The 23166-nt window shown below is 34.9% G+C and overlaps 1 protein-coding gene across 4 annotated transcripts in view; it reads right to left on the bottom strand.

The window, feature by feature from the left end:
• Nucleotides 1–897: 897 nt before the first annotated feature.
• Nucleotides 898–23166, bottom strand: part of Galnt3 (polypeptide N-acetylgalactosaminyltransferase 3) — a 60669-nt gene continuing 38400 nt past the window's right edge. For 3 of the 4 annotated variants that reach the window (XM_010606888.2, XM_033756382.1, XM_010606887.2), the window contains exons 10-11: nucleotides 18896–19048; nucleotides 17307–18039 (exon numbers count right to left, since the gene is read on the bottom strand). In XM_010606888.2, the coding sequence (XP_010605190.1) occupies nucleotides 17917–18039; nucleotides 18896–19048 (276 nt within the window). In that variant the 3' untranslated portion in view covers nucleotides 17307–17916. Of the gene's footprint in view, nucleotides 1627–17306; nucleotides 18040–18895; nucleotides 19049–23166 lie in introns of those variants that run through there. The other variant, XM_019204984.2, reaches the window with a different exon arrangement.

Genomic DNA, 23166 nt, shown 5'->3' with positions numbered 1-23166 from the left:
TGGGGAGATCACTATGCAGGCAGCTCCCATACTGTAACAGTCAAAATAGCAACATGACCACAAATAATTCAAAGCCTGAAACGTTTTCTTTCCACTGTTCAAACTGTCCTGCTTCTATCAAATGGCTCCAGCAAGCCTGCCTCCTCTATTGAGCTTTTCCTTCATAAAGTGATGGCAACTCCCTTTGCACTCTACTTGAAATAAACACACAATTCCCATGGTTCGCTTACCATGCCATTGAATTCACTTGCTCTCTGGCTGGAACACAATACAAACCCTTTGATGCTGCATTTGTTCCATGCCTGTTGCTTTGGCTATAGCTTTAATATCCTGTATTTCTTCTAATGTATTTTAAGTTCCACATCTCATTCCCAAAGCTTATTGCTTAGAAGAGCATCTTATATAAATGAATATTTAGCATTACCACTTTAGAATAAATTAGAGATAACAGTGCCATCTTGAAAGAAATAAGAAAAGCATGAATGGAACACCAAAGAAACCTTCCCTGTGGTATGCGCAGCCACTTCCCTTTGTTTTTTACTCCCTCTTTGGCACCTTACTTCAATCACACATCAGTTTGCTTTCACGTGCATAAGATTATATGAAAAACATCTTCACTTTAAAGAACAATACAATGACATCCATGTGCCCACTTCAAAACCCAGAATGTACCACAGATGGTCTGGTCTGTGTGTCACTTCCCAGTCAATCCCTGACCTACCGGAGTCTGAGCTGTCACCCCTACTTTGGTGTTGATCACTACCTTTTGTGTTAATCTCAACTTTTGCTACTCCTTCCTACTTCCTATCTATGACTTATCCTTAACATAATTTCATTTTTTTAAATTTCAAAGCAATCACAAGCCAAGTGGAATAAAAGAAAGGTCCATTTTGCCATAGAGAGAGGATATACCACAGAAGAAACTGACCAGATGGATACCCTTCTCTCTGCATGGCTTCAGTGTCCCAGGACTTTACAGAAGTCATAAAGGGAAAGTCAGAGGGAAAGAGGTGCGAGGGTGGGGCTTGAAGAGCCAGTGCATTGGGCGGGTCTGGGAGCTGTGAGTCTGGAGCAGCAGGTCCGGCCCCCACAGAATTCAGAGAGGGCCAGTTCTGCGTCTCTGCTTCTGAGTCCACAGAAACTACTTCCTGCTTCTCTTTTGACCCTGTCCAAACAAGTGGAGTCAACCAGGCCAACTCCATTTTGTTCTCCAAGGCAGAGGTCAGAATCTCATCTTCCCGGAATAAGTCTTCACATCCACACACCCCACACCATGAGCAGAGTTGTCCTCTGTGCTCTGTGTCAATCTCTACCATAGCTTTTAGCCCCGTTAGGCCATCTCTTTAGTTGTTCCTTTTCCTCCTTAAACTGGCTGTTCTCTAAAGGAATAGATGGTACCTTACTCATTTTAATACATCATCTATGTGTTTAAATTAATGTGTACAAACCTCATTAACATAAAGTATAAGATCATAAAAAACATAAAACATAAAACATAAATCATAGCTTAGAGCAAGTGTTCTTGGTACTCTGGGTTCATCAGGAATGAAAGATGCTGAGTCTCTTCTTGTACACTAATTCTAGGAGTCCTCTCTGCTTTGTCTTGTAACATTTCATTACTGTGGCCTGCACAAGTAAAGAGACATTTTACAGTAACGCATATGAAATAAAGGTTATATGAAAGGTAGAATTTTTCACTTTAATTTTAGCAAAAAATAAACATATGTGTGTTGTACCAAATAAACTGAAAATTTGTGTAATTACCTTTTTCTACTTTCTATTACACAACTAGAAATTGTTTTTACTTTTATAATTATGAAGTGAAAAGCAAGTGAGCTAAATATTAACAGAAAAAGTCAGTGCATTTCAATTAACCTTTCCTATCACTTTTTAAAACAAGAACTTTTAGCCAGGCGTGGTGGTGCACGCCTGTAATCCCAGCACTCGGGAGGCTGAGGCAGGAGAATCGCTGGGAGTTGGAGACCAGCCTGGGTTACGTAGTGAGTTCCAGGTCAGTCTCAACTACATAGTGAGACCCTGTCTCAAAAAACAAAAAACAAACAAAAAAACCCCAAAACAAATAAAATAAGAACTTTTATTATTTTAAGCTGTTATAAAATGACAGTGAATTTAAAAAGCTGTTGAAATATCAGATATTACCCTATAGTCTAGAAATTAACTATTTTATACTATTATGTATTCTCCCAGATATGATATTTTAAAAAATGGAATCACCCTGAATAACCATAGGTTTTGTTTTGTCTGTGTTCTTGGTGCTGGGGTTGAACCTAGTGCCTTATGCATTTTAGGTATATACTGTACCACTGAGCTTCATCCCAAGTCCTAAGCTGCTTTCTAACCAGATTTTTTTTTCACACAGTACATCCTGGGTGTCTCTCCATCTCAGTAGATAACACTTTTAAAGTTATAATGTTTAATGTCTGTACATTAACCTATACATGTTGGTAAAATCATAATGCAAAAGAAAATAGCCTGGAAGAATAAATTTCTTTTATGGCAGAAAATGAGATTTGTTGAGTCTAGCCATGATTTCTAAGACACAAATAATTTTATTATTTTTACAATATGTTTTATATACAAAATTTTCAAATGAATACTACATTACTTCATATCAAAATATATTAAAACAATCCTATTTCAATAGAATTAAACTGTTCCATTCTTTCACTGAACAAAACCCTCATAAATAATCTTTAAAACATTTGATACCTTTCTTTTTATCCTAGAACAAATTTATAGAAATAGAATTGCTTAGCCAATCATGGTTTGCACAATTTTAAGATCATGAATACGTACTGCTGAAAATCAATCTAGAAATGTAGTGTCAATTTTTATTCCCACCAGAAATATGAGTGTCCTTTTCTTTCAGTGTTGACAACAGTGAGCATAAAGGCGATGGAGGAACGTGCAGAGGATGAAAAGGAGAAAATGGCTCTACCAACTTGATTAGTAAAATCTTTATAGCTTTGTAATTTGCATTTTTGCATATAATTTGCCTTTAAATATTGAAGTGATTAATCTTTTAAAAGCATTCAGCCATTACCTACCTTTTCTTTCAATATTTGTGAATATTTGCTTACTTTTCCATTACAGTGTTATTAGTCTTATTGATTTGTAAAAGTTAATCATATAATTAAAGCTGTCAATCTCTTGTATGTCTCATATTGTGGTATACAGAATAACAAGTTTCTCAAAACACTTATGTCCTAATTTCTGAGCAGGGTTTTTTTGTTTTGTTTTGTTTTGTTTTTTTGGTACCAGGGATCGAACTCGGGTCCTTGTGCTTATGAGGCAGGCAGTGGAACCACTGAGCTAAATCCCTGGCCCTGAACAGGTTTTATTATATGGAAAAAAAGGAATCTAGTCTGAAAGTAGAGTGAGGTTCCGTCAATTGACCTTAAGAGGAGAAGATTATCCTGGGTTATATAGTGCACCCAACATAACAATAAGGTTCTTAAGAGTGGAAGAGACGTAGAGAAAAGATCAGAATTAGTGAAAGACTTGAATACACTGCACTGCTGTCTTTGAAGACAGAGAAATGGGACCAGAAAGTAAGGAACCTTTGATGGTCTTTAGAAGCTGGGAACACCAAGAAAATCAATTGTCCTTTAGAACCTCCAGAAGACACACAGCTCTGCCTACACTTGACTTTTGCCCAGTGAGACCTGTTTTAGCTTCCTGATTTCCAGAAATGTAAGACAAGAAATCTGCATTGTTCTAAGCCACCAAGGATGTGGTAATTTGTTACAGCAGCAATAGAAAACTGATAACGCATATGCAAATCTCTTCCTAATTTTTATGATTTTTTATAAAGCTATGAAAATCTCTATGATTTGTGCTTCTTAAAAGGCATGCACTTTATTTCTTCTTTTCAACTATAAGGAAGCAGATAAAATTTGACCAAAAATATACTAGTTTTAGCTCAGTTTCAAATAATTTTCTTTCCATTCTAAGAAGTATTTATTCAAAAGAACAGGAAGGATACCCCTCTCCTTTTTCCTTTTCCTACTTTTCTTTCCCAATGCTTGGAAGTGGCTGAGAGCAATGGTTAGGATAAGAAAAGGACATAGCTAAGGGCTGAGGAAAAGATTTTGGGGCCAGAGCCACAAAATTTGGTGGCACAATTGGAATTTTAATTGCATATGTAAATAAGTTCAGAATAATAGCAATCACATTTCTCATTGTCAGAAATGGGACTTATGAATAGAAATAATGACTGAACTATTCCATTACAGTTGAAAGGAAAAGAGGGCTATGGACAGAACTAAATATGCATTTGTTTTTTGGTTTTGGTACCAGGGATCAAACTCGGGTCCTTCTGTTTGCAAGGTGAGCGTCCATACCACAGTGCTAAATCCCCAGCCCTAGAACTAAATATATATTTATAGGACTCTAACTTGAATTCATATAGATATTGATATGCTATACAAACACAGCTCTGTCTGACAAAGGACTTAGAGGTAATGGTTCTCTACTAGCAGTGAGCTCACTGAGCCCCCAGATTTTGACTTCTAAGGTCCTCGACTAACAGAAACCAGGCTCAATGGAGGATGAGGTGATTCCAAGACCGGACAGGAAAAGTACAAATGAGAAAGTCCGAAAGTGCCCAGAGAATGATGAGGACCTGGGAAACGCTCCCACAGGAGTTACCAAGAAGAGGTCCTTTTGACCAAGCCTGGAACAATAAGAGCATCATAATAAACATTAATAGTAACTAAATTATAAACCACTGAATGAAGTAGGAATCTATCAGGCCATTGTAAATAAACAAATGCAAATTTTCTTGCAGTACGGTGCCAACCAATTAATATAGATGGAACAAAGACACATGCCAGGGTGGGAGATGGATCAGATAGAAGTCTGAGTGGGTGTTAAAGCCAGTTGGTGGGAATCTAACGAAGACCTACACATATAAGAATTATGTATAGTCTTGGAGTATCTATCCACAAAATACTTTCATCTACAAAAGAGAAAATGTGGCACTTATTTGAGCAGATTATTAAAGTTAACATCCCCAGTGGTGGGATGACTAGACATTAAGTACTCTTTTTAATGCTCTGAGGATATTCTTTTCTGTTCTCCTACTGATAAAATGAGCCTGAGTGTCACCATGAGGAAATGTCAGATGGCTCCATGTGATTGACATTCTTTATGACCTAAAACTGAACTACACAATTATCAGGGAAAGATTATCAAACTACCCCAGACTGAAGGAGACTAAAGAAATGCAACAAACAAATGCATTGCATGATTCTGGATCTAAAAAGGAAAAGAGGTACGTTATGGGGATAGTTAAGGCTGTTTAATGAGGTATTTGGAATGGATTGGATTTTAGTGTTGCATCAATATTGATTATCTGACTTTCCATGGTTGGGAGGGTACATCTGTATCATAGATACCACAGAATATTTAGAAACAACAGGAAATCATTCCTGCAACTTCATTTTAAAGTGATTCAAGCAAAACATAATGAATTGCTTGTGCTTATACTTTTCATGCAATAAATATTTATTGAAAGACTACTGGAGGTGCTGATCACTGTAATTCAAGATTTTAAATTACATCAGAATTACACTTTCATTTTATAGGGTCATTTAAAATGCAAATGATACCTAGGAAAAAGATAGTATGGCAAAAGAGTTCAATGAAATGCTGCTAGAAGACTAACATAGATTTCAAGCTTTCAGAGAGGAAGAGAAGAAACGGGGGGCATAAAAGCGTATGGCATTTCAGAGAATAATCTTATTAGTTTATAAGATCTATATAGCTAGAAGGAAGACAGTGAAGGAAATAAATGCCAGAAAATGTAATTTATAGATGAATCATGAAGATCTGTATTATTTTATAATGGAGCTTTTGGACCAGAGTGAGAAGCCATTGTAGGTTTTTAGAAGGCAAATGGTATATTCAAGTCTGAAAGGTATCAGCCAAAAATCACTTTAAACATAGAACATAAAAATATATATAGTTCAAGAAATAAGTACCAAACCAAGTTATTTCTTAAATGTTCTATTATTTCATATATATATATATATATATTTCAATTAAATAATCTATTATTTTTGAAAAGCTTATGAAAATAAATGAAAAAATCTTCACACTCAGCATCTGCAGGGACTCAAAGATCAGAGTCACAGCACTTTAAAACGGATGTGATTATTAAAAAGTAGTAGGCACACCTCCTTGTACAAATCACAAAGATGTAAAAGTAGTAGCTTATGTTTTTTGAAATGGCAGAGTGACTACATTTTCATTGACACTGGTTTTGCAATCTTCTAGAAGAGACAACTGACGTGGAAGAAAACAACTGACATGGATAGGAGGACAGAATTTGTGGTCCTTAGCTTAACTACATATTTAGAAAAAATCAGTTCTTTAGAGCCTGTACAAATTGATGTCATGTGGCCTAGAGTAAAGGCTGGCAGCATGCAGGATAGCTAAGAAACAGACCCCCTATTCTTCAGAACAAGGTGTTTTCCCAAGCTAATTAGCAGCTTACAAGGTACCCAAGATTGGAAGTCATGCAAGGAACTGAAGGAGACACTCAAAGTCATCACAAGTTGTTGGGGGTGAAGGAAGGCCAGCAGATGGAGGCCCCTCTGGGGTGTACTAGGCCTTCTCCAGCTGCCCATGACAGAAGCGCCCAGGCCAAAGGGAAGTATTCCAAATTGCAGAAGAGATGGAGGGCATGCATGAAAAAAAAGTATAACTCACTGTGACTTAAAGAATTGGATAGCCAGCCTGTAAAATAGAAAGAGCTCTTGCATGATTTGAAAAATAAGTACTTGTAATATAAAGTATAAAGATCTCTGAATTCTCATTGATGCTCAAACTTTAAGTTCTCCTGAAGGAAAGATACTAATTCTCTTCTCAAAATATTTTATACATTTAAAGAACTAAATCTTACTGAAATTGCAACAAAATTTAAATACAGTTTAACAACAGATTAAATTGACACAAGCCCCATCTCCAGCAGCTTGATAGGCACATTCCCTTTTCTGTGGGTAAATATTAATTATATTACATACAATGCTTAATGCAAAACAAGAAACTAAGAAAGAAAAAGAAGCAGAAAAATGTTATCCATACTCAATAGAAGTAGACAAGGAGGACACATAAATACTTGAAAAACCAGATATAGACTTGAAAATAAATGTAAAATATAAATGAAAAATTGGGAAATTCTGCAGAACAATGGCAGCTTTAAGAACCAAATGAAAATGCTAAAAATGAAGAATTCCATATCCAAACTGAAGAATTCATTTGACTAACAGTAGATGGGCATAGACGAAAAAAAGTTCACATGTACACACACACACACACACACACACACACACACAATACTATAGCAGATTTGAACAGTATTAATCAGCTTTACCTAATCAATATCATAGGACTTTACATTGACTCTACATGAAATACTGACCAAAGTTGACCATGTTCTAGGCCAGGAAAGGTATCAGTAAACTTTTTAAGGTTGAAATAATGCATGCTATGGTATCACAACAAATTAAACTAGAATTCCACAATAATAATTTATCTAGGATATTTCAAAAATCTCTGAAAATTGAGAGACACTCATAAAGAACCTGTGCATCAAAAAAGAAAAACTTAAAAATGATTTCGACTGAGTGATAATGAAAACATGTCAACAGCTAATGAGGAACTTATAGCTTTAAATAAGAAACGTTTATAATCAATTATGCAAGATTTCATCTTTTAAAAAACAGAGAGAGGAAAAAAATTAAAGCCAAAATATATAGAAGTGAACTTTTTAAAATTTAGAAGAATCCATGAAAGAGAGCATAGACAAATACAGAAAAATCAACCAAGTAAAAAATTGGTTCTTTGAAAAAATAATAAAATCATTAAACATTTATCACCACTAATCAAAAGACAGAAAAAATTAAAAATGCATAAATTATCATTACCAGGCATGAAAGGTGTATCACTAACAATGCTATATAAATTAAGAGGATGACAAGAGACTATTTTAGAAAAACATACCAATCAGTTCATATTTTAGATAAAATAAATAAATTCTTAGAATACATTGTACCAAAATAGATGCAAGAAAAATTGGAATAAAGAGCCCTATATTAAGCTTTCCACAAAATATTACTCCAGGCCCAGGTGGAGTCACAACTCCTGTCATTTATAAAATAATTAGAATTTATATTACACATTGTCTTTTAGAAAACAAAGGCAGAGAAAACAAACAGTTTTATAAGAGCAAGATAAACTTGATAAAATCCAATAAAGTCATTAGAAGAAAATTCTAAGATAATTTATTTTATGAACATATATATTAAAATCTTAAAATATAGCCATAGTAAATCAGTCAAGATATTAAAAAGACATTGCAACATAGGTTCTATTCAGGAAAACCTGTCAAATAAAACTTATCCAGATTACAGAGAAAGATATAAAACTATTTCTTTCACAGATAGCCATGATTTTATATACAGAAAATTGTCTGGAGCCATTAACAAACTCTTAGGGCTACTATGGTTAAATATTTTTAAAAGCTCAATATTGAAAAATCAGTTATATTTCTATATATTTTCAAAATCACCTCAAAAATTGAAATAGAAAATTTCATTTATAATACCAATAAAATATAAAAACAGAAATAAGCTAATCAAAAAATGAGAAATGTATGCTCTATAAGCTAAAAAACATTATTGAAAGAATTTTAGTATTTCACTAACTGTAAAAAAATCCATTTTCATAGATCAGAAGACTACCTATAAAAATATGAATTATGGCAGTGTGCTATGGTTTAGATCTAAAAAGCTCCTCTCTAGTATCATTCAGAGAAGAAAGCCCTTTCAGAGGTGAGTGGATCACGTGAACACTACGTCCATTCATGGATTAACCCATTAATGAGTTCGTGACTGAATATATTAGGAGATGGCTCCTCATTGGAAGAAGTGGGTTACTAGGGGTGTGGCCTAAAAGAATATATTCTTGTCCCTGTCTCCTTCTTCTTTACTGGCTGCCATGGAATTAACAGTTGTCCTCCACCTTATATTTCCATCATCTTGTTTCTGCTTGGAGCCACCCAATCATAGACTGAACTCACTAGGAACTGTGAACCAACTAGATCTTTCCTCCTTTAAATTTTGGATGTTTAATATTTTGTCCTAGCAAAAGGAAAGTAAGACACAGTGAGATACTGAAGAAGGAATGATACCTAGATTAAAGTTCAGAAATAAATGCACACAAACAAAATCTATTGACTTCAAGGATATTGACACAGTCCCTTTGGGAAAGAAAGTTTCCTATTGTCCCATTGTTGGAAAAATGAGATATCTTTAGGAAAAAATTAAATAAGTCTCAATTTCTTACATCACCCTATATATAAAATTATTTCAAGATGTATTTTTAATACAAAAAAATAACAAGAAACTAGAGACATTTATAGCTAAATGGATGCATATTAAGGCCATACTCTTAAGTGAAATAAATAGGACACACTGTTCAAATACCAAAGTTTCCCTAGTATGAGAAACCAAAAGTGTAAATAAGGATCAAAATGATAATAGATAATGTGAAATAGGAAGAAAAGATCTAAAGGGGTAGGGGAAGTAGGAGAGGTAAGGGAAAGAAAAGAAGGGAAAGGAAAAAATATGAGAAAAGGAAAAAATGAAAAAAAAAAGTCTTTCTAAATAGGGAGTGGTACAGGGGTTGAAGGGAGGGCAGGGGAATGGGGAAAAATATGAACCAAGATATATTATGTAAACATACAAATTCCTAATGATTAATGTCAGCATATTGTATACCTAAAATGTACCAATAAAATTAATGAATGAAAAAATCATAAAAGCAAATCTTAAAGGATTAGGAGAAATGAAAACTTAAATAAAACTTAAACTTAGATAATATTGTCACTGATTCACGAAAGAATTGGCAACCTTCCTGAAAATTTGGTTAGACTACCAATATGGAAGCATTTAAAAATCTACTCTGCTAGAAAAACTTTGTTAGAAATTAAACTTTTTGCCAACTCTGGGTTGTGACATTTTAAAGTCCACAAAGGCCAAAATATGCTGAACACAGATAGCCTTATGACAATATTGAGCATTGCTTGAGCAAAATTAAAATTTTTTTTTTATGGATTGATCTCAAAAACTTTATGGACAACAATCAAAAACAGACAAAAATATAAGATGTATGATCCAGTTTATACGAATGAACAAACACAAATGTATACTTATAAAAATTATAAAATAACTTCTTAGGTTGAAAATGTGAGAGGAAGAAGACACAGGGCACTTCACTATATGGATTGAAATGTTTCTACTCTATTTTGGTGACCGTTACAATGAAATCTACAAACCCCCAATTCATCAAATGGAACCCTTAGTTCTCATGATAATGAGTTATCACTAAAGACCAAGCCTGGTCCCCAAAGCCCACTCAAGCTTCCTGCATACTCACAAGGATTCTTCTATACCCAGCCATGTCCCTTCTCACTTCTTTTCTCAACCAGCTATAAGGACTCTCACCTGAGACTGAAAAGATTGGGTCATTTGATCTTGGTCTTTCAGCCACCTACAGTGTGAACTAAATAAACTTTTTATTTTTTAAATTTCCCACCTTGGAGATATTTTGTCATAGCAACAGTAAAGGAACTGATACACTATCTAAATCTATGCAGAACAAAAATTTAAAAAATTTTTCTGTGACTTAATTGAAAGACAAAAAAGGAGAAAATGCCCTTAACATGACTGTATAAATGAACATTTTATACACGTGTATGATCATTCAAATATACTTGCTTTACCATTTAAAGGAAAAGATAATGAGGAAAAATACAAATTATGTTATCATTTACAAATTTTATAATTTCTACTAAAATCATTTGTCCTTATTTAGCTGCCTGGCAGCTGACCTCCCTTCCTATGAATTTTGCAGCCTGTGAAATTCCCGCCTTCCACTGAGGAAAGATCAAAGCTTCTACACTTGCTTTTGTAGGCTCTGATGCCTTGAGGGCAGGCTCAGGAGCAGGCTCCAACACTCTGCCTTCGGACTGGAAGCTGACTGGAAGCTGTGAGAGAAGCAGGCGGCAGTGGAGAATTCATTCTGGCAGAACAGTAGCAGGAAACGCGAGGATCCAGTCACAACCGCCCAGGGGAAGGGACGCATCTGGTAGCCAATGTCAGCAGCAGACCAGTGTCAACGCCAGGGAAATGAGTGGCACAAAACATTCACCTGGTGTTTGATGGCAGCAGAAACAGCACCCTCAACATGCTGCAACATCATTTCAGCTTCAAAGCTTTGCACTTTTCTTTATCCTGCTTGTCCAACATTTTTTCATTTTCTTCCCGATGTTTCGAATTATCCTGCAAACGACTCAATTTCCTGTCAACAAACTCCTTTTCCACTTAAATCATCCAGAATTAATTTCAATTGCTGGCAATGAGAACTTTGATGGAAAACTAAAATAACACTAACAACTGTAATACAGAATAACAGAAATAATGTTCCTCCTGGTTAACGCAGACTTTACATGTAAGTAGCAGTTATTTGGTCTCCTTAAAAAAACAGTAAGTTTATGAAAGTAACTTTCTAACACTCTTAATTCTACTCACACTTTCCAAAATATTTTTATTATTAAGGTTATGCATTTTTTCATTTTGTGTTTTTGTTTTATTTTGAGACACTGCACTTTGTAGTGCAGACTGGCCTCAAACTCATGGCTAAACTCCTGCCTCAGCCTCCTGAGTACTGGGATTACAGGTGCCACCACATCCAGGGCTTATGCTTTAAGGAGGAATAATTTTCAAAAGATCCACTGGAAAAAAGTTAGATTTCTTTCATAACAATTATATAACTGGTAGCTGAGATTCTAATGGAACACTGAAAAATTATGATATTGTTAAACAGAAGCAAACTCTAAGAATTAACTCAAAGGACTGTGTGTTCTGTGATGAAATAGTGCTCAAGGAAATGCTTGGGAAATTTCAACATCTGCTACTTTACTGTAAAAGCTTGGAGACATACCAAACATCTTATCAATTGTGAATTTTCCTTATCAATTGTAAATTTGTCATCCATCACTTTTGGTGAGTTTATAAGTATTCAAAATTTCCATCTACATAACCTTTTGAGTAATGAATTTCATAGATTTACCACTTGCTGTGTGAACTAGTACTTCTATTTTCCCATCCTATTATCCTTGTACTGCAGGATCTTGTAAATAAATCTATGTTCTCTGTAACACACCTTTTGGAAGAAACAGGTATATACTCATAATTTTTACTCTCAAGTTTTTGTAAAACTTGATCATCAAGCAAAATCTGCATAATTGTCTCAGTCTGTCTGTTCCCATTTTCCCTCTTCATTCCTCAATCTTACATTTGTAGCCTTTCAACGTTGATATCTATTCTGTTTAATCTAGCATCCCTGAAAAATGTAAGTTTATGTAAAAGATGTACAGCATCTACCTAAATTGTGATATGGATTTCATTATCTTGCCTTCCTAAGGATGATTTTTTTTTTTTTTTAGACAGGGTCTTACTATGTAGTTGAGACAAACCTGGAGCTCACTGTGTAGTCCAGGCTGGTCTTGAACTCACAGCTATCCTCCTGCTTCAGCCTCCTGAGTGCTGAGATTACAGGCTTGTGCTACCACGCCCGGCCTTAACCTTTTTTTTTGTTTGTTTGTTTATTTTGAGGATGATCTTTTAATGGAGACAAAAGACAAGTTTTCACATAAAAGATAGGTAAAACAATAATTTCAAATGGTAGTAAATACAATAGAGAAAATAAACATGGTAATTCAGTAGTGATTGGGTTACTTTGTAAAGTGTGGTCCTGTCTCTGAATGTTATTTGAGCTGAGAACCGAAAGGTGTAAAAGATACTGGTATGAGGAGCATCCAAAGAAAGCACAGCTTCTCAAACTAGAATAAGGCTGTCAAATCATCCAAATAGGAATTGGAAGCCAAGCCTAGAGGCCAGTGAAAAAGTGGCCCCACAAGAGAAAGCGGAAGCATGCAAAGCTTCACTGGTTCACATAGTTTGGCCAGGAAAATGAGTTCAGGTCTAAGAATAATTGGAGCCACTGGAAGGTTGCTGTGAAAGTAAATCAAGTAGACAAGAGTAATGGCCCAAAAAGCAAAGGGATTAGTTATGAGATCCTTGGGACTCACGTAAGGTATAATGTGCAGTGGGACCCAGATAGAAGCTGGTGTGTTATAGACACCCAGACAGGAGAATCACAAACTCAGTGAGGTTGAAGAAAATTTTTTCAAATATAGCAGAAATTAAATAAATGAGGGCAGGAAAGGGGTACTGAATCGGGTAACTTGGAATTTGTTAGTAAAAGCAGACTGGGGTAATTGAGGAATGAGAGAAGGTTTTCATCAAGAGTATCAAATTCTCTCATTTTCCTCCTCTAGCCAAAAATCCTATGAATATGACAGTGAAGACATAGGGGAAACAATCATAAATCCACGGGGGAAGAGAGGAGGGGTTCAGTAACAACACTATTTGAAGCCTAGAAAGAAACTCAGCAGTGGCTATCAAAGGAACACGGACAATCCAAACCGAGCAGTGGAAAAACTAGATCAAGGATTCATTTCACACTGCAGGACTACAAAAAGCAGTAGGAACTGGCAGAAACCAGGGCCTCTGAAAGCGAGGGAAAAATATGTGTATGAGGGTATGATAACTAGCTACCAATTCATTTACTATTAGGACACTGGATTCGCTACCTCATTCAAGCAGAAGCCTGTGTGTCCCTTGCTCCCTTCTCTGGATGGCACTGAGACTTGTTCCTTCCAGGCAGGTGACTGAAAAATTCTTCCCTGGGAATTTAACTTCTCATTTCCTTTGTCATACAAGGGCCCCAGAGTGGTCACCCTACTGGAAAGACCACCATCAACAACCCTTGCTCACTCTAAAGTTTCCAACAAGTATGAGACATTAATCCATTAACAAAAGATAATTAATAACCACCAGACACTTGAGGAAAGCATCTAATATGGAATGCAGGGAGAAAAATCAAGTTTTGAAAAAGGAGTTTAAAGAAAAAAAAAAAGACTATAGAATACATGGAAACTAAAAGATAAAGATATATATATATATACACACACACACATACATATACATACCAGCAATCATTGGTATTCTTAGAAAGATAAAATAATCACATTCATTAAATAACAGAGTGGTACACAAGAAATACTACAATGCAAATGATATTGGAAACTAAATGATAGACATAAAAAACTCAATAGAAAATTTAGAGGAAAAGTAAACTAAAAAATACCTAATTTTCTATTCAGAGATCAGTTACAGATTTACCATATTAGGGGTCAGATATAATAAACTTTCCAGAAAGAAACTGAAAATGCAAAAGAGATACAAAATACAAATATAAAAGAGATAAGAAATATTTGGAAATTTTCTTAGAATTTAAAGACATTAAAGAAACAACAAAATGTATAGAAATAAGGCTTTCTGTCAAATTTTAGAACACTGGAGTAATAAAAAGATATGTAAGTATTCAAGAAGAAAAAAATAAGATCACTAATTCAGGGTCAACAATAAAAATATTACAATTAAAAAGAGCATTGGAATTTTCAGTACTGGAATTTAGAAGATAAAGTAAAACCTTCAACAGAAGAAAAAAAAAATCCACCCAAGAAATCTATACTATTACATGTGAGGATAGAATAAAGTCATTTTAGATATAAAATTTTAAAACTGAATGTATCCTGAAACCTTCTCCAGAAAATTACGATATGACATACTCTTCCAAAATGAAAAGCAAACTAAGACAGAGGTTGGGGTGCAGGGCTGGTGAGTGCAAATATTTCCTTGACCCAGGGTATAAGGTCTTCTGGGTAAGTGTGATGAACAAATTCCATAGTTGTAAAATATTAAAACAAGTCTGTAACAAAGTACAGACTAGAGATCCATGGTTTGAAAGTCTCAAAGAGTTACAAAAACGTTGTAGACGAAGTAATGAGAACAGAGAGAGAGGTGAAGTGACCAAGCTGTGGGAGTGGGGAAGGCTACTAGGGAGAAGAAGTCCTGGTGGCAGCCACAGCAGGCTGAGTGCCTACAGCTCAGGATGATGGGCAATGAATTTGCCCATGAGGATAACAGTAAAAGGAATATAAGGAAAGGAAGCCCAGTAGGGAATAAAATATTGAGCTGATAGATGGAATGAGGCATGCAAAATGCTCCATAAGTGAGGGACAGCAGCACAACAGGACAGAGGACAAAGTTATGCGCATAGCATTGCTTTCAATAAACTGAGGGTTTTTTTTGTTTTGTTTTGTTTTGTTTTTTAAGAAAGAACAAATGCATTCCAAATCCTAGCCTTGAAGCCTAAGAGGAAGGATAGAATACAAAACACAACAGCCCTCTCACGAATAGAAAAAGGTATTCTTAGGAGATGTTCAATTTATTTCAGGCAGAACAATGAACAGTACTTTCATATAAGAGAGTTTTCTGATCAAATAATAGGAATAAATGCTGCCAGAGCAGATGATCAGAGGGTGGGGAGTGATCAATTGAGATATACAAAGGATGCAGATTCTTCCAGCAAGCCAGAATGACAATAATGGATGAAATCTTTAACTTCTGATGATGTCTAAAAATATAAAGGAGATGAAGTATGGTGGAAGTCATCACTGTGGTGTCAAAGGGCCCTAGGCATTGAATGTATATACTTTCTACTCAAAATGCAGTTCCAGTGGTGCCCGAGATTATCAATTCCTGGTATGGTGGTGGGGGGGTGCAGTTCCAGAGCAAACTGCTTTGACATCACCTGACAGCATGACAGAAACACAGATCAAAGGCTTCTCTCCAGGATTAGTGATTCAGAATCTGCATTTTAATAAGATCTCAAGGTGTATACAATAAAGTTTCAGAAGTGCTCTTTTAAATATTTACCATCAAAATATCGGGCCCTCTGTTTTCCCCTCTGTCTATAGCCAGAGGTCTCACCAGAAGCCGATGTTATTTAACTCTATCATGAAACTGTTTCTGTCCAAAACATCATTATACTGTGTCACTCTACTGATGACCACATTCCTGGCATACGACCTTTATGAGGATAGGCACTATCTTGTAAATTATTATTCAAGGCTTAATAGGGTCAGTAAGACACAAACATGTTCCCTACATATTACAGAAAACTAGAGAACAAAAGTGACTATGTGTGCAGGGTAAATCTCTTCTCCAACACACCTGGATTGATGGTTAATGATATGGAAAAGTAGTTAAAATAGAAACCTATTAAAAAGATCAATATAAAAAATATTTTAAATGAAAACATGCATGGACACACAAACATACATCTACAAAAATGCCATTGTAGGGTCAAGGTCTTTTATCTGAGTTCCAGAGCTCAAAGATAGTAAGTGTTAACTGTGTTCACAGAAAATTCTGATACAAAATCAGACACAAAATAAATATTAGTTGAATTTAAGTAAACTTGGCATATCAATCAGAGAATACAAGAATTTGAATAAAAGTTTAAAGTTGTAAACAATAAAGAGGGGGGCAATAGTCAAGAAGTATTTTCTTGTATATGTTTGAGAATGCCAGACTTAAAATATAAAACCCATTATATTTTACTTCTGGGATAAGAATATAAGGGATCTATTTATAAAATTACCAAAAATAAAAAGTGTTAAATTTCCCAAGTAAACACATCAAAAATATATATATAATAATAATCACTGTATCAGATGCAGATGCCCAAGGAAAATTTTTAGTAATTTGTTCAAAATTTGCTATATATCTAACATAGCATCTTTGCCATTCCCTAATTTTTACGCTGCTTCTATCAAATGTTTGAATTTTTCTTAAGAAAATCTTATGGCTTTATTAACAATAGGTATTAGAAATTCAAAATACAAAATTCATATTTCTCCCATCTATTATCAAGTACAGGTTTTATGGAGAAGAGGAAGAAAATTTAAACAAGTAATTATAATAGTAATTAGGATTTTTATTGTATATTTCATATAGATAAAAATAAGTTTTTATGAAAAAATTAATTACAAAGACAATTTATAATGAATCAATAACAAATAAAATTTAGTACTAAATCAAGTATTCTGCATTTAAAAATCAATGTCACAAACATTCAATATTAGTAAATTTTTGTAAGAAGAAAAAGACTAGTAGGAAGGAAAAGGACACCTTGTCAAGAGATAATAATTTATAAAGTTTTTTAAATTGCTTTGGAAAAGCACAGACTATATTTACTTAAGAAAAGCCATTTAGTGCATCAAATAGAGTAGGTTTCAGATTTTTAAATATTTAAAAATTTGCCAAGGAACTCAAGTGTTAAAAAATATTCTCTTCTTATTCAACTTCCTATTTAAGGAAACATTTGACACACAAGAAAACAAAACACAAAATAATTTTACCTGCATTAAAAAATAATAAATTCTAGATCTATAAAAATTTCCTGGTTTTTAAACAAAGGCCACTGTTTGACCTTTATCAATCCATTGCTATATGGTTAAAAAAATACAGTATCAGATCTTTTTCCTTCCCCAAAACAGATAAGGGAAGTCACATAGTGAGTATATGAATGTAACTATGCATATCCCCGAGTGTACAAAACACGCAAGTATCTCTACTAGGAAAATTATTGTCATCATTCTGTAAACATCTCTTCTACATCTGCATTTGGACATTTCAAAATGGTCTTTGGTATTACTAGTTATTGTGCTTTAAAACAGATACAGGTTTTCTGTAGCTGTGCTACACAGACATTTGAAGATATAAATAAGAAAAATGCACTTGGAATAAGTTACAATTAGCTGCATTTGCATAATTTCTAAAAACTACAGTGTATGCCTAGTCACAGTTTTATGAGAAAGAAATTCATTTTCAACTCCTTATTTTTAAGGAACACTTAATCATTTTGGTTAAAAATCCATTTTTGGAGTGGATCTGATGGATTGCACGACACTAAGTGTGGATGTTCTCCATTTGCTGAAAGGCACAATTTTAAGAATGGATTATATAGCAGTTGATCCTAGAATAAAAGAAAACACAACAAGACATTAAATTTCAAGACTTGTAATTAACTGAGAAATATGCAAATGACTTAAGATCTCATTGAAGCAAAAGAGAGACCTGCAAACTAAAAGTATACTATTCTGACATTTAAGTCTTCCAAAGATCAACTATGATTGGTAAAATACAGTTGGTTTAAAATACATCTGTGCCACTAGTGGTTCAATTAACATAAGGCATTATTATGTATTATTAATAAAAATAAGTAAAAAGAGCAAAAATCTAAATCAAATATTCAAGCAAGAAGCATTCTATTGATTTATTCATAAGTGACAAACTAAAAAACTCAAATCATAAAAGCCAGTCCTATGGTGTTTCAGTGTTATACCAAACAGTTTTTATATAAGAATTGCTATGATCCATGTAAGCTTTAAATATATATTTAAAAACAAAAGATTTGTCATGTATTCTCTAAATCCTAGATTCACAGAAAAGTATAAAGAGGAAGAATCACTTTATATGAAATAAATACGTTTTTTTTCTCTCCTGGGTGGGAAAAAAAAGTAACTTTTGCAAAAAGAATTATAAGAAATCTTAAAAAATAAAAAATGAGAATCTATTATTAATAATTCACAAAAGTTCTTGAGCTGCATAAACCAAGCTTCCACCAAGCAATTTTATGATTACTTCATTCTTAGGAATACTAAATAGATATATTTTCTTAGCACATGGGCAGACACACATAACAAAGTTAATAAAGAGAGAGAAATTCTGATGGACAATATTAATGTACTCTATTTTACATATTTTCCAGTTAATCATTAGAGTGAATTAAAATAATTGAATAAATGGGTGAATTTACTGCACTGAGGTACCTTCTGGAGTTTCCATATCTGTTCTCCAGTGACAACTGTCTTGTGACCTTTGTAGGCACATGTTTTCAGCTGAAGTAGATCTGCAGCAGCATGAAGACATAATTCTTTCTGGATGCTGTGCCGAATTTCATGTTGAGCAGAATACTCAAAGTACTACAGAAAGAAGAGTGTTGTTACTGATAAAAGCCCTATATGTTCAGTCATAAGAAGAAGAGAAAAAGTAAAACAATGAGCCACTCACACTTGAATAATAAAGTTATATCTACTACAAAATAATGCAATGAAAATGAGCATAAGAAACATAACATGAGTTTTTATGATAGGAGATACTATAGTCTCCCTTCACCCTATCACCAACAGTGGCTACTTAATTAGCAAGCCATCCCTGTCATGAGACACTGGATGTTAGCAGGCAAAATGGAGGCAACACAGGGATACCATTAAGAAGGGGCCTGGAAATTTTTAGCAAACATATAACTAGCCTCTTCCTCTCTTCCAGTATATGTTCCTTTTCTTATTCATTTTAGTCAAAGGCATTTTCATTAAACTAGAAACTACAGGTCACTCTCCATACCTGTTTCTCCAAGTCTAAAATGAGTAATTTAATAGTTTCTACTCCCGCAGGATATTGAAGATAATGGGTTAATTTTGCAAGACACTCAGAACAGAACACAGATTAGCACATATGGTAAGCATTTGATATATTTTGCCTTCTGTTGCTACTAGTGATGCCTTTCCCCTCCTCTCTGTTTTACTAAAGCTTCCTCTTGGACAATGATATGCCACTGATTTTTCTTTATTCTCACTTCTGTTAGACCCTCAGAATTTACATTGCAACACCTCCCACTACCTCCAATTTCTAACAACCCAGCAATCCAGCCTTCTCAGTTAGTCTTTTATATCACTAGCTTGAATTTCTGCTGCCTTTGCTTAAGTAAATCACTGTAGCTAAGATAAAGCTCACATTCCTTAATCAGTACATGAAATGTTTTATCATTTTCAGTCTTCCATCATTGTCCATCAAATACTATACTCTTCTTACACAATTCTACTGATGCAGAATATGTGTTACCTTAACCCAAGATTTTGTTTTAGTGTGTGCTACTGCCTAGAACACACTTTTGACCCATTCCTGATAGGCTAAATTCTTTTTAATCTTTCAAGAACAATTCAAATATTACCTTCTCTCTTTGATGCTCCCTGAATCTGTCCTACTGCACAAAATTACACTTTTCAAGGCTTTAATAGTAAATCACAGATAATTTTTTACAGCACACTATTAGATCTGTGTGTATAGCTAGCTGTCTTCTCAACAGTGAATCTATTAATAACATCAACTATAAATCAACTATTTAATACTGTTGCCATTCTAAAGATAAAATATGTTAACATAATTGATTTTCAATAATGTAGTAATTTGTGGCTATTGGCCAGAGCATCATGCTGGTGCCTGGATGACCCAGGGAGTGTGTACCCTGTCCCCAGCCAACAGTGTTGTCTGGAGCCTTGTGTAGGACCTAAGATGTCCCAAGAACTGAGTAACCTGCCCACAGGTGACACTGATGCCTGCTGGGCCCTGGGCTGGTGCCAGTAAAACCTGGAAAATGTATGCCCTCCCTCCAGTTACAAGGTTCTCTACAGCATGGGACAACATAGCCAGGGATCAAACTCAGGACTTTGCATTTGCTAGGCAGATGGTGACACCACTGAGCTAAATCCCCGGCATAGAAAGTCTTTATCTGAACATGATAAAAGCCATTTCTGACTAACATATGGCCAATATAATATTAAATGGGGAAAAGCCGGAGGCCTTCCCTTTAAAATCAGGAACAAGACAAGGATGTACATTATCACCACTCCTGTTCGACATAGTCCTCAAAATATTAGCCAGAGCAATCAGGCAAGAGAAAGAAACAAAAGAGATATGTATACAAAAGTATGACGTCAAAATATCATTATTTTTGGAAGCATAATCCTTTACTTATTAAGACCCCAAAAACTCCAACAAAAGACTCCTAGAACTGATAACCAAATTCAGTAGTGTAGCAGTATACAAGATAAATACACAAAAAACAATAGCATTTTTATACACAAAGAACTCACTGAAAAAGAAAGTAGGAAAACAATACCATTCATAACAGCATCAAAAAAATAATACTTAGGTATTAACCTTAAGTGAAAGACATCTACAATGAAAACTGCATCAGATTGAAAGGGAAAATCGAGGACATCAGAAAATAGAAAAATACCCCCTGTTCCTCAATAGACAGAATCAACAAAACCAATACTAATATATAGATTTAATGCAATCCTGGTCAAATGCCAATTTAATTTCTCATGGAGCTAGAGAAAACTATTCTTAAAATTTATATGGAAGTAGAACAGACCCAGAATAGTAAATGCAATCCTGGGTAACAAAGAAAACCAGGAGGCATTACAATCTCAGTCTTGAAGTTATACTGTAAAGCTACAGTGATTAAAACAGCATGGTAGGGACCTGGGATTTAGCTCAGTGGGGCCAATCACCGGCCTCACAAGGGCAAGGTCCAGAGTTTGATCCCAAGTAACACAAACAAACAAACCAAGCATGATTCTGGCACAAATATGGGCATGTTTACCAATGGAACAGAATATAAGAAGCAGAAATAACCTTAGGTACATATAGTACATATATTGCAGATAGATAGTTAATTAGATATTTGTATAGGCAGTTGGACAGGGCCACCCTCAAGGAGCCACAACAGCAAGGAGCCTACATGGAGGACAATAAGACACATTCACTGAAGGCAAGAATTGTAAAAGGAGAGAAACCACTATACCTTTACACTTCTGCTGGGGATAAACAGCAGTGATTGATATCCCAAATATGTGTTGGGGACCAAGCTCTTAACCCAGGCTTTCCAGGAAATATCCCTGACTCCCACCCTTACTGAAAATCTTGTATATGCTTGTTCTGTGACTTGCTCCCCCATTTGATCCCCATTTAATCAATCTTACCTGGATGACTGTACTTGTAATTGTATTGGTTGGTCATGATTTTGTCCCACCTCCTGCCCACCTTGTAATTTTCCATTGTGTCTTACAGTTTTGTCTCACTTTGTACTTGCCTCACCACATGGCTTTGCTGTATAAAACATCTTTGAAAATTAGGGTGAGTGGGCAACCCATTTTCCGGTCCCCCTTTTGTCTCTCTCAGACAGAAGCTTTCTTTCCCTCAATAAAATTTCCTACTCTTAACCTCTGTTGTTCCTAGAATTCATTCTTCAATTTAGAGAACATGAACTCATGTTTTGGATATCTGCAGGTTTGGGAGTTACATCTCTTTCCCCTATATCACATATAGTTATTTGATCTTTGATAAAGGGGCCAAAAATGTACACTAGCCTCTTTAATAGATAATGCTTGTAAAATTGGATATCTACATGCAGCAGATTGAGACTAGACCCATATATGTCATCATGTGGTAAAAAAAATAAAAAATGGACCAAAGTTCTAAATGTTAAAACAGAAAGAATCTGCTGGAAGACAAAGTAAGTATAACTTTTGAAGATGTAAGCATAGGCAAGATCATTCTGAACCGAGCTCCAATGGCTCAAGAAAAAATATCAATCATCAATAAATGGGATCATACCAAGTTAAAAAACTTCTGCACAGCAAAGGAAACAACCGAGAGAAGAGACGATCTACAGAATGTGAAAAAAAATTTTGTCAGATATTCCACAGAAGACTAACATCAACAATATATTAAAAATCTCCCCCAAATTAGATCCTCTCCCAACTAAAATACCCAATCAAAAACTGGGTAAGCAAAATGAATAAACAGGATTCAACACTGCTGAGTAGAGAAGGAGCCACATTGCTGCTACTCAGAGAAAAGCAACTAAAAACAAAGGTAATTGGAAGAAAGGGAGGGACATAATCCCGATACCAAAATCAATATGAAATAAGAGACTTGTAGATAAAAAAAAAAAAATGGGCATAGCACTTAAGGGCTGCTCATGGGTCTACTGCCTATGGGCAGAGCAGAAACTGCCAATCCCAGGAAGTTCCAAATACATACATACATACACACATACAGGGAGAGACTGCAAATGTGTGGCAAACTCAATCCACATAGGGTACATCTGGGATACAAGACCTTCACCTTTCTTGCTTTCCTACAGAGGATACTGCAGTCTGGCGACAAATGTGGCTAGCATACACAGAGGCAAGTGACTTGCTCGCTCCTCAGGCTGCTTTTTTTTTTTTTTTTTTTTTTTTTTTTTTTTTTT

Source organism: Fukomys damarensis, unplaced genomic scaffold (assembly GCF_012274545.1).
Source record: "Fukomys damarensis isolate Sample0158 unplaced genomic scaffold, DMR_v1.0_HiC HiC_scaffold_26, whole genome shotgun sequence".
NCBI classification, from domain to species: domain Eukaryota; kingdom Metazoa; phylum Chordata; class Mammalia; order Rodentia; family Bathyergidae; genus Fukomys; species Fukomys damarensis.
The sequence above is the reverse complement of the archived record's forward strand: the minus strand, read 5'-3'. Positions and strand labels throughout refer to the sequence as shown.